Source organism: Pholcus phalangioides, unplaced genomic scaffold (assembly GCF_987345545.1).
Source record: "Pholcus phalangioides strain wild (caught in Gottingen) unplaced genomic scaffold, Ppha-v1.0 ptg000015l_1, whole genome shotgun sequence".
Lineage (NCBI taxonomy): Eukaryota > Metazoa > Arthropoda > Arachnida > Araneae > Pholcidae > Pholcus > Pholcus phalangioides.
The window spans coordinates 93,540,541-93,556,593 of record NW_028301608.1 but is presented as its reverse complement, the minus strand read 5'-3'; the positions used below and the strand labels follow the sequence as shown (position 1 = coordinate 93,556,593).

At 33.1% G+C, this 16,053-nt stretch overlaps 1 protein-coding gene across 2 annotated transcripts in view; it reads right to left on the bottom strand.

Annotated features, from left to right (window-relative positions):
- Window positions 1-4,231: 4,231 nt before the first annotated feature.
- Window positions 4,232-16,053, bottom strand: part of LOC149077079 (uncharacterized) — a 33,269-nt gene continuing 21,447 nt past the window's right edge. The window contains exons 1-5 of one of the 2 annotated variants that reach the window (XM_089244813.1): window positions 14,535-15,871; window positions 12,173-12,436; window positions 8,079-8,362; window positions 6,312-6,471; window positions 4,232-4,430 (exon numbers count right to left, since the gene is read on the bottom strand). In XM_089244813.1, coding sequence (XP_089100939.1) covers window positions 4,315-4,430; window positions 6,312-6,471; window positions 8,079-8,362; window positions 12,173-12,362 — 750 coding nt within the window. In that variant the 5' untranslated portion in view covers window positions 12,363-12,436; window positions 14,535-15,871 and the 3' untranslated portion in view covers window positions 4,232-4,314. Of the gene's footprint in view, window positions 4,431-6,311; window positions 6,472-8,078; window positions 8,363-12,172; window positions 12,437-14,534; window positions 15,872-16,053 lie in introns of those variants that run through there. The other variant, XM_089244812.1, reaches the window with a different exon arrangement.

Genomic DNA, 16,053 nt, shown 5'->3' with positions numbered 1-16,053 from the left:
GATTTACTTCTATCGGGTAAAGTTGTTTGGTACCTAGCTTCCTCCAACATTGTATGCACACACTAAATTCTTCCTACTACTGTTACTTAATATATAACCAAATACTTCAAAAACAATATTATTTTTTTTCCAGGATATTGGCAACAATACAACTAAACGAGGACAAGCCAATGGCTACATCACAAATTAAAGTCCTTGTTTGAGGCTTCCCCAGAACAACCCAAGTCCACACCTGAAACCAAAGCCGCTTGTACGTTAAGCGTAACCTAACGCAGCTTTGCCTGAAACCAAAAGTGTTGGGCACTAGCTTCTTGACGGCCGTGACTACTTTTGATCCCACCAGGTTGAAATTCAGGTGGCTTCAACTTTATCACTAAAAAGATACATCAGCTGACCATATTTTCTTATGACAAATATGGGACATTGGAATTTCAAATGTACGAGAAAACGATTTCAATCAAGACCGTCTTTATTCTACTTCAAATGCCAAAAATTATGCCGAAAGTAAGCAGTTGCCGATTAATAAAAATCAGTATGAAATCTCTAATGGCGGAAACCGAAACTACTGCGCTGGATTAAAATGAAGCCTACGAAATAAAATGTTTAAACATGACAACTATGTGACACGGATATTTTTATCTACAGTTGAAATTATCGTAAAATTATGAATTGAAAATGGATTCAGTCCCTTGATATCAGTAGAAAATAAAATTTCAACTAGACTTCGTTGAAAATACGTGGAAAAACAGGAATTTTTACAAAAAAAAAAAAGCTGGGATCCAAAATTTCGTGAAAATGTGGAAATGTTAAGGGAAGTACGGAACGTATGGTCGGTTGATTTTCCATAAGCGTAGTTGACGTGGCGGCATTTTTTCGCGATAAGCAATCGACAGTTTTGCAGCCGACAAAGAACGCTTACAATTACAAAAAAAAAATAATAATAATAAACTCGTAATTGGGAAATTTCGCAAATTACGAAGCTATTGCTTTCCGATTTCTACATTAAAGATATCTGAAGTATAGCATATTGAGCTATATAGAAAGCCTGGGCGTTTTCGCAAAAACTTTCCTAAAGCCGGGTTTTCCTAGGAGTAGAGTTTCTGCGCAGTGTGCAGCGTACAAACGCTGATTGGTTAAAAACTGGAAATTCAGGTTATTTTGACCAATCAGAGTTTTCATGCTGCAGAAACCTGCTTCTAGGAAAACCTGGCTTAAGAGTAGGTTCTTTGCGCCGCGTGTTGCCCAGCGGAGATACGCCGTCCACTAACCAACTAGAAAAGCAGTATGACAGTTTTCCTATAGAGCGCAACACGCCAGCGCTTTACGTCGGGCGTGAGTGGCCGACTGGTTCTGGAGGAATCAAATGCGTCTTTTTCTCTGTACTTTCGTTGTTTTTATTGCGCAAAATGGCAAAAATACGTCGATATGCAGACGACTGAACAGCTGATACACAAACGCGTAGCGTGATAAAGTTACAAGTTTCTGCCGACGCGAAATGTCCCTTTCGGCTAATATTGTAGCGCCAAAAACCTATTCCTAGGAAAATCCAGCTTTACCATGCCAACGGCACTCTTATTTAAAAGAAAAGTTTATGTTACAAAATTTGTTTATCAGAAATAACAAATACACATAATCTCTCTCTCAACTAAAGAATGAGGTGTTTTGTTTTACATGCACATCCTTGCATCTTTAGTTAAAAAAAAATCTTTTCAGCGTGCAAAAAACCTTAAACATGCACAACCTTGTATCTTTAGTTTGTGCAAATACATATTATAATGTGCTGATTTTCATTTATCCTCCTTAGCATTTGAAAAAATGAAAATCGCCAATAAATGTATCCCGTCAACAGCTTAGTGTTCAATAATATATTACTTACTGTACATGAAATGAGTGGTTGATTTTCAAATTTTAGTAAGTGAGCTTCGGGGAGAACTGATCCTAGGCAATGGGCTCATCATGACCTGCAGGCCTCAAGAAAAGACCGCCCTCCCAAAAATTAACAACTGGTTGAAATTTCAGAGAATTCGCCAGGTAAGAAAAATCACTTGGCCCTGATCCTAGTTGTAGTCCTTTGTGCAGATTGTGTACAGCTGGAGCATAATTGCCTCTTCACAGCCATACAAGATCAGTTTTTTTTAATTGCAAAAAATACACACGCATACACATTATACAAATGCTGAACAAAAAGAAAAAAAACATAAAAGTAATATAACGAATGTACACTATGTGGCCCACAGGGACACTAAGTCCTTCCAGGAAGCCAAAAAGAATTTCTATTACATTGTTTCACCGCACAGGAACTCAGTATAATTATAGGAAAAAAAAAAAATTTAAAACATGTTGTATAACAGTTCAATGTAAAATTAAATCAGATTTGGTGAAATTTAAACAAGATGATACGAGTATATTCTCAGGGTACAACATTAATACACATAAAAAATATATAATTTTAAGCAGTAATATTTAAGAAAATATTGTTAATTTTATATTTATCTAGCTTTTCGATATGAACAGTTTCACAACGTGTCGTTATAATTTTGAATGCTTTTTGCATATTTGTAAATTTCATATTTGTGGTTAATATTATTAGTAGCCTAAGTTAGTATTATTATTAGTAGGTTTTCTGGGCTGAAATGAATTCATTAATTTAGGAGCAGTAAATGAGAAACACTTTTAAAAGAAATGTTTTTTATTTTTGGCACTTCAAAATCATGTTTGAATCTCTTGCTGCTGTTCTATTTGTTTTTTCTCTGAAGAAAATTTTTATTTTTCGTCACAAAGTTTATCGTTCGGTAAATATATAATTGTCTGATGTCTAGAGTGTGACAGTTAATTTTTCTATCGTTTTCAGTATAGGTTTGTGCCATCATATAATTCTTACCTTTTTATGTGTTACTTAGTTTCACGATATTACAATGGTATGCTCCACCCCACGTGTATAAACCGTAAGTTATAATTGAGCGTGTAAAACACATCTTTAAAAAAAATCCTCCCCATGATGAAACACTTGAGCTTGTATAAAAGAGCTGTGTACAATCAAATTTTCTTTTTATTTTATTGCAATGAATATTCCATTTCAAGTCATACTGTATGGTTACCTCTAAATATTCATATTCATGTACTCTTTCGATTTTTTGGCAGCTGTAGTTTTGTTGTGCTTGAGGAGGACAGATATGAACTTTAATGGAGATTTCTGTGTCGGAATTTAAGCTTCTCGTTTTAGTAATCTGATATTTGGTCGTTTGCATGTTCAAGTTTGTTTGCAACCATCCACTGATTAATACTTCTCATATCATCTTCTATTGTTGATATTAAAGTTATGTCGTCATTCTCTAAGTATAGAGCTGTGTCATCGGCAAATGACATTAATTGACCGTTTAGTTTACTGTTTACAGAAGTCGTTTATGTAAATGAGAAATAATGTGGGACCCAAAACAGATCCCTGAGGAACCCCTTTTTGAACCTGGAGATATATTACTCATTTTCAGGTTTACAACTACTGCATGTTGTCTGTCAAAGTAATATTGTTTTAAACCATTCCAATATTCGTCAGCACTATGTAATTTTTCTGTTAATATGGTCAAAATCACATTATCAAATGCATGTTCCACACACACAGTTCTAAATAAACAATAGAGTATTTATTGTTATGGTAACCGACATATAAATAGTGACAGATTTTCAATTACAGCCATTTCAGTGGTTTTTATTTTTTTGAAAACCGTATTGATTCAGGGCCAAATAATTGTTATGGTTTAGAAAACCTATTAGTTGTTGATTTATAAATTTTTTGATTATTTTAGAAAAAACTGGAAGAACCAATATTGGTCTGTAGTTTATCATTTCATTTGGGCTTCCTTTCTTATAAATTGGGTAGACGAGAGAAAATTTTGATTCATTGTAGAAAAAATTTCCCCTGATAGATGAATCAATGAGATGTTTAAGTACATTAATATTGTAGGACGCAATAATTTTTAACATTTTTGGAGTTAGACTATCATATCCAGTTGCTTTAGTTTCATTTAATTCATTTATTGCTTTTTTCAAGAAAGGGATGTCAATATCCATGCATACTATTGAGATTGTAACATCATTCCTGCTTTTGCTTTGATATCTACTACGCTAATAAGAAATGATGATTATTATTAAAATCAACATTATGTACAATTTCCCATGTTAGAAATGTCATTATTTGTATGAAGACAGTTCATTAAATTAGGCATACAATTGCTAGAATTGCAATGTCTTTATTTTCATAACAAATACCTTCTGAAAATTTCTTCACAAAATTTGATGAAAACTGATCTAAAGAATTTAATTTGCAGGAGTTTTAATTCCTTTGGCGTATCTCTGTGGTGCATGTTTCAACCATACCTTTATACAGTTCTTTATTTCATTGTCAGATTCTCCTGTCGACTTTTTCACAGCTTCTGTATAATACAAGAAATATACAAAAATTTCACTTAAATATTGCAGATTATGATACAATTTTTTTAAACTTATATTAATTTCTTTTCCGAATTTTGTACTTGAAAATTAAATTTTGAGCACCAAATTTTCAATTGTCAGTATCAGTAGTTTACAACTTTTCATGCTTTGAGTAACCCACTGGTAACTCCCTCATATGACTTACATATCGCTTATGGAAAAGCATCATAAAAGTAACCATCTTTTCGGTTTATCTTGGTTCATCTCTTTACGTGATCTATCTCCTAACTTCATGCTTTGCATTTCAGTGCAATGTTAAGATATCTGGCCTCTTTAAAACCCTCTTCTTTCAGCAATGAGGAGTCCAAAGACTTTGTGAAAGTTGCTTCTGCAGTCAAACACGTTTTTTTAATTCCCCCACATACCAAGCCTGTCATATCAACTGCTAATAGGTGGAGCAAGCTTTTGTTCACATTTTCATAACAAAACAAGAGACAGAATTTCAAATCTACCTTCTCTCCCCCCCCCCCCCCTCCGTCCCTAGGAAAGCCAAAATTGTGGAGAAAATTCTTCTTGAAAAAAAATAGGCATTTTACGATTTTACGAAGGGTTTGGTTATTTCCACAGTGCCATTTTTAATGTGAATCCGTGGGAAGAGTAAATATGCATAGAAAATATATATCTCGACTGATACTACTACTTAACCATAAATACACCTTGTACACATTCCTGTGCAGAATTTCTAACAAATTGGTATACGCGTGTTCTGTGTAGCCCTTTTAGCACAGGGTTACCAGGTTCAAGAACACAGAAAGGAGGTTGTCTGCACGCATACCCTTGTTAACGTTATTTTCCCCAGTTTTCACAACAAATGGTGCCGTTTACTGATAAAAAACCACCACAACAATTTTTCCCAACTAAAACAGAATCATAATAAAAGAAAAAATATCAATTGGTTTCCCTGCACTTAGTATGAATGTTCCTACCATCTTGTCAGTTTTATTGCTCAGGTTTTTTTTTTTTTCGAGAGCATTGCTTTTTTGCCAAAGGCAATTTGTAAATCACAGTAGGAATCAGCATTGAGTGTCTTTTTGCATCCTATTCTATTTATTTCTGAATGGAAGAGGTAACACCCCCCTTCAGTTCATAGCAATAAATTTTGGTGAGCAAACAAGGTATTCCCAAAATGGATGGTGCAGTTTTCTTCTTCCACAGCTGTTTTTCAGACTGTCTTTTTCATATTATACAGGAAAAAGCTGCGATAGTTACAATAGCATCTGCCTTGCTTGGAGGCAACTTTGGTTCTTGTATTCTGGGAATTTGGACGAAGATTGGTTAAAGCATGTAAATATGTGGGGAAAAAAACACATGCAAACACTTATGTCAATGAAGAGATTAGAGAGTGAAAAAAATTTCCCCACGAAGAAAAATAATTTTTTTTGAAACCTGAAAAAAGAGCATAAAAGGGTGAATTTTATAAAATGTAGGAGGATGCTTGAAATGACATCAAAAAGGAAGATGTCTGCTAACCCTACCTAGCATATTTATGTTTAGGGGGGTTACCAGATGTTCTCTTTTAGGAGGACATATCCTTTTTTTCTATGTCATTTCAAGCATCCTCCTACATTTTGGAAAATTTGCTCTTTTGTCCTCTTTTTCAGGTTTTAGCAGTTCTGTTTTAGTTGGGAAAAATTATTGTCATGCCAGGTTTTATTGGTTATAAATTATGTACCAACAATATTAGTAATTTAAAATCTGGCATTATCAACTTAAATCTGGAAAGTTTGGGCCCCTCTGATATCTTATCCATGTAACCATACTAACATATATATTATCCTTAATCAATCTGAAAAAAAAAAATTACTTCCACTATTAAAACTTACTCAACAATACACTACACAGTGAAGTGGATTCAAATGCATTCTTATTCTTTCTTCCTTTAAAGTTGAACTCGCAAGCCAGCCTGTCAGTAATTACATGTCGTAAATTGTCGTTCACTGCTCGAACAACTCCTTTACCCACACGAGATGATAAATATTCACACTGGGAATGCAAAAACAGTAGACAGCGCTTATTAAAATCATAGATAATATTATCATTTGGATATTGTTATCACTTTCGCTAAGTATGAAACGGACTAATATCATTCCATGATAAAATTTGCTATGCAATTTGAAAAAAAAAAAAACCAAATTTAAGTCACGCATGCACAGTAACTTCAACTGGTTCTTTGGCACGCAAATGTGATATTTTAAATTTGTAAAATCATAGTTCACATACTTGTGTATGACAGTGAATAATGGTAAAAAACAAGACAGCTACGAAATCGAAAATAATTTTGAAAGTTGGTTGTTAAATTAAAAATTGTACAATTTGACAATTTTTTGCAATGTGTGAGGGGGAAGGAAATTGGTGTGTTGGCGCTCAGCTGATAGAAGGAGAAACAGACACTACTAAATTCATATATAATTATTGTTTTTTTCACCAGACCATCACAGGCATATAATCACATGGTAAGGGAACCATAGGCATTAAAAGTTTGAGAATCACTTGGTTATCTGACAATACTTTTTTTTAGTTCATAGAAAATTCATTGCCATAAAATTTGCTGAAAGGAAAACTACACCAGTTAAATAAGTTAATCACTACACATATTCTTGCGCAAATGACCAAGTGAGTGAGCAAATAACAGAGCGAGTTAAGTGACCAAGAGATCAAATTGGTTACTTGCTCTGCTATTCATTCAAGAACAGACATGGTAGGGAACTATTGTCAGGAAATTTTTCTGTCAGTGAATTACAGTAGTGTCTTAATAATTCAAGTCTCAAAACGATTAGGTTACAGATAATCAGAGGTGCTGGAATTTTTCAGAATTCCTTTTCAAAACATTGTTTTTTTGCGAAGCACAAATTTTCTTTTATTATATTCAGTTTTTCTCACAAATGCAATAAATCTCAGTTGGAAAGAGATCTTGATCCCTAGACTGTGGTCTCCAGTGAATCCCTGGGCACCTCTGTTGTAAATTTAAAAACACAATCTCCCTTAACCAGCCTATGGGTCTTAGCAGTTGCATAATGAATTAACACTGGAATGGGCAGAGGTTTTCTAACCCCAGAAAATATTTTTTAAAACTTTCTAAGACTAAGAAACATCTTAATTTCTTCAAACAGGGCATGATGAAAGATTTCTCAAACTGATAAAAAGTCATAAATTTTCTATGCCTCTCAGAGTAAAAGCAATGCCTGTGCCACATTTTTGACATTAAAGCTGCGCCAAAAATAGCACATTGGGCATTCCAGTGTTTTAAGTCTTTGAATTAAGGGCAATATCGGTAGAAGTAGGATCCCCCTTTACTCAGAAAACTGTTTTCCATCACTTTTCAGATAATCCAAGTTTTCTATAATCCGAAGTGATCTCTGTCCTGTTTACCTCAGATTATCGACCACTGTATTGTTGGTGACTTTCCAGACGTACAATTTTTTTAGAGTAAAAGAAGCTAATGGTAATTATTCCACAAATGTCAGGAAGACACGGGTGACCTGGTTGAATCATAGATGAAGTAAAAACAGAATACAAAAATTATGTGACATAATCAAGCAAAATTTGTGGTCTGCAACCAATGCAACATCTAATGATGAAAATATATTTACCAAAGAAGAAAAATTGTCTTCATCTTGTAGAAACTGCTCTAATGTAAGGAAATCAACTTGCGAAGCAACAGGAAAAGAAACTGGTAGCTCTAAAGGAATCTTACATACAGCTAGATCATTTTTCTTGGCTTGTTGCTGCATCCACTTTAAAATTTGATTATTTTGTTCCCCGATTTCCACCAATAATTTTAAAATTTCATTTTCTGACTGTGGGGAAAAGCTAGCAGATGAAGAAGTGGATGTGACTGGAACATCAAGAAATTCACTTGGTTGTGTCCCCAATTCTACAAGAAGGTATAAAAGACTGATTAGACATTAAAAAAAGTAAACAAGACATTCAAATTCAGGGACAAAACAAAAAATACTCAATGAAATGGCAGAAAGGAAAAAGAAAATTTCCATAATAATATAAATTTTAAATACAGTGAAATGCATGTACAGGATGAAAGACTGTTTCAGTTAAAATTACTCCTAAACCATTGGTTATAGAAACATACTTCCGAATAAAGTAAGTTATTAAAGAACGTTAGATATACGTTACTTAGTCTACTAGAGTTAGTATATGTACCAAGCTACAAAATTTAATTTTCTGCATGGTCCCCCTATCCTATAACTTTCAATTAGAAATTTTTCTGTCCTGTCTCTCCTGAGCCTAACGAAAAAAAAGGTAGATGTTTTTAAGTACAATATTAACTGAGATATCTGAATTCAAATTACCGAAAATATGGGAATGAACAAGTTAAACGGCAAGCTTGATCATAAGCTGTTCTTTCCCTTATTTTCAGCAAATTTTCAATTCAAATATTTCTGCTAATATTGCAGTTAGAAACATAAAATTTATATAATAAGTATAATATATTGCACTTGGAAGCATTTTTTTGGAGGGGGAAAAGTTGGAGGACAGGTGACCATATAAAAAATTAAATTTTTCGTATCTTATTATATATATCATCCCTAGTAAAATAAATGTCATATCTAAAATGAGCACGTTATTTGAATACTTTTCTAATTGAAACTATGTTTCTATAATCAAAAGAGGAAATTAACAGGCTTTCTGGATATTATGACAAGGTGAACAGGAAAAAAGTGTTGTTTTTCTCTACCGGGAATCAAACTCAGGACCTCTTGCATACTGGACAAGGCACTGACTATTATACTGTAGAGAGACGATCCTTTTTTCATTAAAACACACACTGTAGCATGATTTGTGGAATAGAGAAATTGTAGCTTTTTTTAAATTCAGCTAAAGGCCTTTAGGCAGATGGATGATGATTTTTCATCAGCAAAGTTTCATGTACCTTTGCAGAGCAAAAAATCATCATCCATGTAATGAGTTATCAGCCGCTGTGGTGGTCGAGTGGTCATAGTGATGGACTCGCATTGCGAGGTTCTGGGTTCGAACCCTACCGTTTGCCACAGTGGTGGTCGACTGAAGTTGGTTTTCTGTGGTTCCCAACATTGAGTTGGAATGAAAGCCGATCTCTTTATTAAAAAGTCTCGCCGCAGAGAGCAACAGGCCTACAATGTTAAAATCTTCAAACATTACACTTCACTGATAGTTTGAAAAATACGTGGCAGATAGCAGCACTATATAAGCATTACACGGAAACAAGCTTCATGTTAGGTTCACAACACAGACACACATATCACAACATGCACCAATTCGGTAGAAGTTCAGCAGAGGAATATGGACAAGGTACATGTGTGGTTTAGTAGTAGTTAATGAGTTATCTGAACTGAAACAGACTTAAGTTTTCACCCTGTATAATGATACTCAAAGGACCGGAGAAACAGGCCTATAACTAGGCTAAGGCGAATGGGGCTCCCCACAGAAATTTACTCATATTTTGCATAATAATAACCCTTTTAAGAGGGGATCAAAGAAAAGTCTGCTGCAGGGGCCTCAAGAAGGCACACTTATTGTTATAGATGGGAATATTAACACTATGAAAAGTGCATGAGGACCAGAGAGTAATATTGTTATATACAAGCAATTATCATATTTTCACTGCATATTTAACAATACAGCAACCAAAAATAAAAGTAATTTCCAAGAAAAAACTAAAAACTGTGAGAAAAATATAATACACTGCCTGTAAGAAACTGTGGCTGTCTTAATCTAAGTCTGTGTATAGCTTCTCGATTTATCTCAAAGTTAAAATTAAGTTAATCAAAGAATAGTAATCTATGCAGAAATGTTTTCTGCTGAAGTTATAACTATGAATTATCAATGAGAATGAACTTCAGCATAACAAATTTTTCTATAGAATGTAATTTTCACTGTAGCGCTCACATTCTTTTGTCCATCTTCTCTACATTGAAAACTATCTTACTAAAACAAATTTCTTTTATAGACCAAAGCAACCTCATCAAATGAAGATTCAACTGCACTAAAATGCTCCTTTTAATGAAATTTTCAATGCCTAAAAGTAGAGACAGCCCATATTTGAGTATAACCAAGATTCAGGGAAATTGTTGGGAGGTACACGATAAATTTGTGTGGGTTTGGTGGATCATCCTGTATTTTACAAGACAAACCAATTTCTCTCCCCCCCCCCCATGTTATTTGGTTCTTGGGAGTTGGGAGGGGCGATCTGGATCTGTACCTGAGTGAAGCAAGACATAAGGAGTGTATGTGAATGGAGTTTCCATTTTGAGTGGAGACAGGACCAATAAGTCAAACAGTTCCATTATTTCATAAAAGTATTTGGTATAAAATTATAATGATACCTCGGCTAATGAACACACCTCTGCATTTTTCTGAAAACAAATATTTTTTTTGTTTTATCTCTACCTCAGGTAATGAACAAGGATTTAGCTGACAAATGTTTCGGTGGACGTGGATTCAGTTGCTAACATATCCCATATGGAGATACAGATGAACCCGACTGGATAATGTACATAGCATGAAATAAAAGTATATCTAGTATCTCTTTAAATTTCTGTCTTCCTTTAAATTTTCCTTCACCAATGGAGGAGTTCTTCATTTTGGCTTTGGCCAGCTTGTCTTTTTTACAGTACTTCTTAGTGCTTTATAAGACTTATATTCAAATTTTGGGCCATACTTGGGAAGAGAACTAAACAATTTTCTATAAAAACCTATGGGAAATCATATGAATAGCTACTTTTAACCATTTAACTTCTCAATTATCTATGGGCAATCGAAGCGATATGATGAAAATTTAATTTTTAATAAAACAAATTATGTTTGTTAAAAAAGACTATATATTAAAATACTGTTAAACTCAATTATTATACTCTATTAAAAAACTATATACAGTCAACATTTGATTTTACAAACCTCCAATTTAAGAAGAACTGCATCTTTGTACGAACTAATCTCTGGTCTCAAACAATATACTACTCATTTTAAATGTCTTTACCATTTATAATCTTTAGATTTTATGAACTATTTTTTCACGTCCGCATCAATTGTACTGCAATTCACAGCGAGATAAAAAGACTAAAAACCAATTTAAACTTCAGCTGGCATAATTCCAACTCCACTAAATGAATGATAAATACAATGCAAATATGTAGAGGAAGATGTCCTTTCCACTTGTTAATGCAAGATCTTTCGAAAAACTGGTTATCAGAGGTGTATGCAAGATGGGGGGGGGGGGTGTGTGCTCAGAGAGCCTGTGACCCCCAAGCCAACTAAAAAATATGTAATATTTCAGTGAAAAAATTGAAATATTGAAAAAAAAAACCCCTTTATAAACTATATTAACCAACATCTGTGTTCATTTAAATATTTTTTTTGAATTGTGGTAACACAAAATTTCTTGGGAAGAAAATTTTTGTGCCCATCTCTAAAGGGCACGAACATTGGCATCCTGCGTATGCCAGTGTTGGTTGTATTTGGAGATGGTTTTAGGAAGAAATTTCATCTCTGCACCCACATGGAACAAATGAGACACCAGGGTTCAAGTTCTCATAGGGGCAGGGATGAATTTTATTCCTAAAATAATAATTTCTCCCTAAATAATCATCTCCAAATATAACCAGTCTAACAATCTTGTATTAAAAAGTGTAGATTTTTAAAAAAATGAATGTTTTGTTTAAAAAGTTTGCAGGAATCTTATGTACGGTACCTGTTACTTGAAAACTGTCTTTGCTATTTGATGACTCTTTTTCATCACGCCTCACGTATTCAATCATAGGTCTTGGTTTAGACAAGAAAACTGCATTTCTTGAATTTTCGTCATCACTTTCGCTAGTGCCGAGAAATTTGAGCTTTCGTTTATGAGACGTGTGGCCAGCACAATCATCATCAACTTCCATTTTGATTAATGTGCTTGCACTACTGGTTTCATGTTCATTTTCTTTGGCTCTTTTTCTTGTTTTCAATAAGTCCTCTACCAAGTGAACACAAGACACTTTTTTAAATCAAAAAATATCTAAAAAAAATTTGATCTGGCATAGGAATTAATGATATTAATATTGAACAATACAGGGTGTCTTGTAATTCCTAATTCAATCTTTATCTCATCAACTGTTTGTCATAGAGGTATGGTTCTAGTTTAAAAATTGCTCAAAATGCATTCAGAAATCACTCTATCAGATTTAAATCAGTGATTTTTTAAAAAAAATCAAGAAATTTAAATCAAGCTACCCTGCCACTGAGTAAACGAGCATAATCAAGTCTTTACTTATCTCAAACTTTTGAAATGTTTAAAAAATTAAAAATTTGTTAGTTTCAAAAATAAGTATAAGATTTCAATTTCATGGAAAAAAACTACACTACATTCATTCTATCCCAATCCTTGATTTTTCTTTCCATTGTCACATGAACTAATGAGTGACTACTCTTTTAATCTTTTAATATGCTATAAACTTTTTCAAACTATTGAAAAGGCCAATCAAAGAAAAATAACTATATTTCAGTAATGAAAGTTTTACTGTAAAGGAAACTATTTTTATCATCTATCACAGTATTCAACCATTTTATTACGAAATACCAATTTTATTAACAAAAAATCATGATAAATTTACAGTATGCATTAGAGAATTCTTTTGCGTAAAAACAGGTACTTTGATGGTGGGGCTAGGCATCAAGATTTTATACAAGGAGTATGTTACGATCTGATTAGAATTTAATAAAATACTGTATATACTAGTGTTACACAATCTTTCGTGTTTTTTCACTATTCTTCAATATTTAACTTATATATGTTTAATATAGCTATAGCTTGCGTACGTGTACTTATATATTCGAGGGCTGTTCAAAATGAAACCTAACTCTAGCTTTTGGTAGAGAGGCAATGAGTTCATGTTGGCTTAAAAGATAACTAGTATGTGCAGAGGAATTCCTTAGAATTAATATACTGTTTATTGCATCATTCTATCAAAAAGGAATATATGTATCTCTAATATGATAGATAATCCTGATATCCCAAACAGCAATGCAAGTGAATGAAATTTTGTTTTAAATTTAGAGAGAAATTATAGAATCTGAAAATATTGCAAGATGAACATGGAGAAGTCTACACAATACTAAGAGAAGTATCAGTAATTTGAAGTAAGGTAGACAATTTATTGTTCATGATATAGAGCCTTGAAAGCTATCAAAATAGAATGATGTTGCTCATGTTAAGAAAATGTGTGTAGTGTAAAAATGAAGAAAATATTGAATTGTGCATTTGGTAGGCTCACACATTGCTCATTGAAAATTGTCATTTTCTTACAAAACTTGCAGACAGGAAACTACAGGGGGCATAGCCAGAAATTTCGTTCGGGGGGGGGGGACCAAAGTGATAGAACAAAAGATTTGGTCATCTTTTTCCTTTTTTTTCAGTCATTTTCTCACATTTCGGGGGGACCAGACCCCCAAGTCCCCTTCCCTTGCTACGCCCTTGGGAAACTATATATATATATATCATCATTCTATCAAGAATCTTTGATCTCTTTTGCAACAATAAAATATTGTCTTAAAAATTTGCTAAAATTATTAAACAAATCTTGAAAAATTTAACATCTTAGAATGATGTGCAATAAATAGCATACTACAACTCTAAAAAATCAACCTTAGCATCAATAGTAAGCAGACAAGTATTGCCTCATTGGCTGGATAATCTGAAAATTCAGTTTTTTTTGGCACAGGATCTCATATATAGATGTTTAATATTTCAAAAGAGATTGCTATCAATACAATATCCATCTAAAATAAGTAGCAAAATGTATGTTGTGTGTGTTATACAAATATGTATTATTATCAATGTATTATTTATGTGCACAAATGTATGTTGTGAGGTAGAGGTATATAGATATAGCGTAATAAGTTATATTAATCACATATGGACTAGTGGGTAAATGATTCATGAGCAACTACATCATAGTTACAGGAGAACACCTCATGACAAATTCTACAGGCATATTTTTTACAAATAGCGTGTTGCAATTTCCTATGCCTGATATGAGCAACTTCACTCCTGAAAACTGAATTACAATCATTACATTTGAATGTTTTCAACTGTCTGTTGTTGCAGATTCTTGTTCCTTTTTTTCCTGTTTTGTTAGGTTTTGCAACAATACTTTTTGGTGTAGAAACCAGAGACTTGTTAGACACTTGTTTTTTGCTACGAGCCAAAAGTTCTTCATAATAAGAGATTACTTTCAACTTGTTTCTTTGGTTGCTGTTCAGCAGAATGAGACCTGAGATTTTTTAAAAAAATCTATTAAAATGTGCTTACATTGAGGATGAGTAAAAATTGAACTTTTTTTAACACACGTTTAAAAAAGAAAAGGGGGGGGGGGAAACTAAGAAATGATCTTTGAGTATATCATACACTAATTAAAATCCTTGGTTAAAGTAATAATGAACATATTGAATGTTATGGAAACACTTAAATTTTTAAAGTGAACACATGAAAAAACTTTCACAAATCATATCAGTTAAATAAAACTCATTGGCTAAAGATTTCAAGCAAAACTTAAACATTATTAACATAAGGAAAAGAATTTCTTGGACAGTAGGCTGTGTGTGTGATCAGGAGAGAGAGAGAGTTTCCCCATCATTCATTCCCCCAACAACTAGTAGTTGGCACCAGGAAATATTTGTAGGTATCAAGTGCTGTTCTGTGACGGTAAAATTCAGTGTGACTGTTAAACACTGGAATTGTTGTCATTGTAGTGACATCTGTGAGTTTAAAATGCTGTAATGTTATTAACATTGAAAAACACTATCCTGAATTGCCTTATACTTGCACATATTTTATGGAAAACACTTGAGGTTGGAAAAGGAAAAAAAAAACCTACATATTTTTATATTTAAATAAAACAAATTTTTGAGTGTTGAGTAACACACACACACTGAAACCACACATGCATTAAAAAAAAAATAAGTTTACAGCACAGATCAATAACGAATGATGGAAAGAGATTTGATAATCCATGGATTATTTCAAATCTCTTCACCCCTCCAGACAATATTATTCATATAACCTAAAGCAGAATGCTTTGCATTATTCTACAACGCCCCCTCAGCTGACTGGAAATGTTATATGATAAAAGTTCCAATAATAGTGTTTTCTACACTTTTCCTTCAAGTCTTCACGAGATTGTTCTGCAACATACATCACAGTATTCGGCTTATTTCATGCTTTGAGGCTCATATATTGTACTGGGTTTTGTACATAGATGGAAGAGTCTGGAATAGTATATGACGTACAAGGCATAGAATGTCAAGTAGTAATCTATGATGAAAATCATGACTTATTCAGCATATGTATTGGAGGTGAGGTGGGTTTTAGTATTCATTCACATAAAATATTTTAATAAAAATATTTTTATATTTATATATTTTTATTTACAATATTTTGAAAAAAGAATCATTAACAGTGAGAAAAAAAATTAGAACAATCAAATTCAATGTTATTGCAGGATTTCTTCTAACTTTTATAGCAATTAGGTAAATTATAAAGATAGAAATAAATTTTTTCCTGTCACAAAAAAATAAAATTCAATCTATTTTATA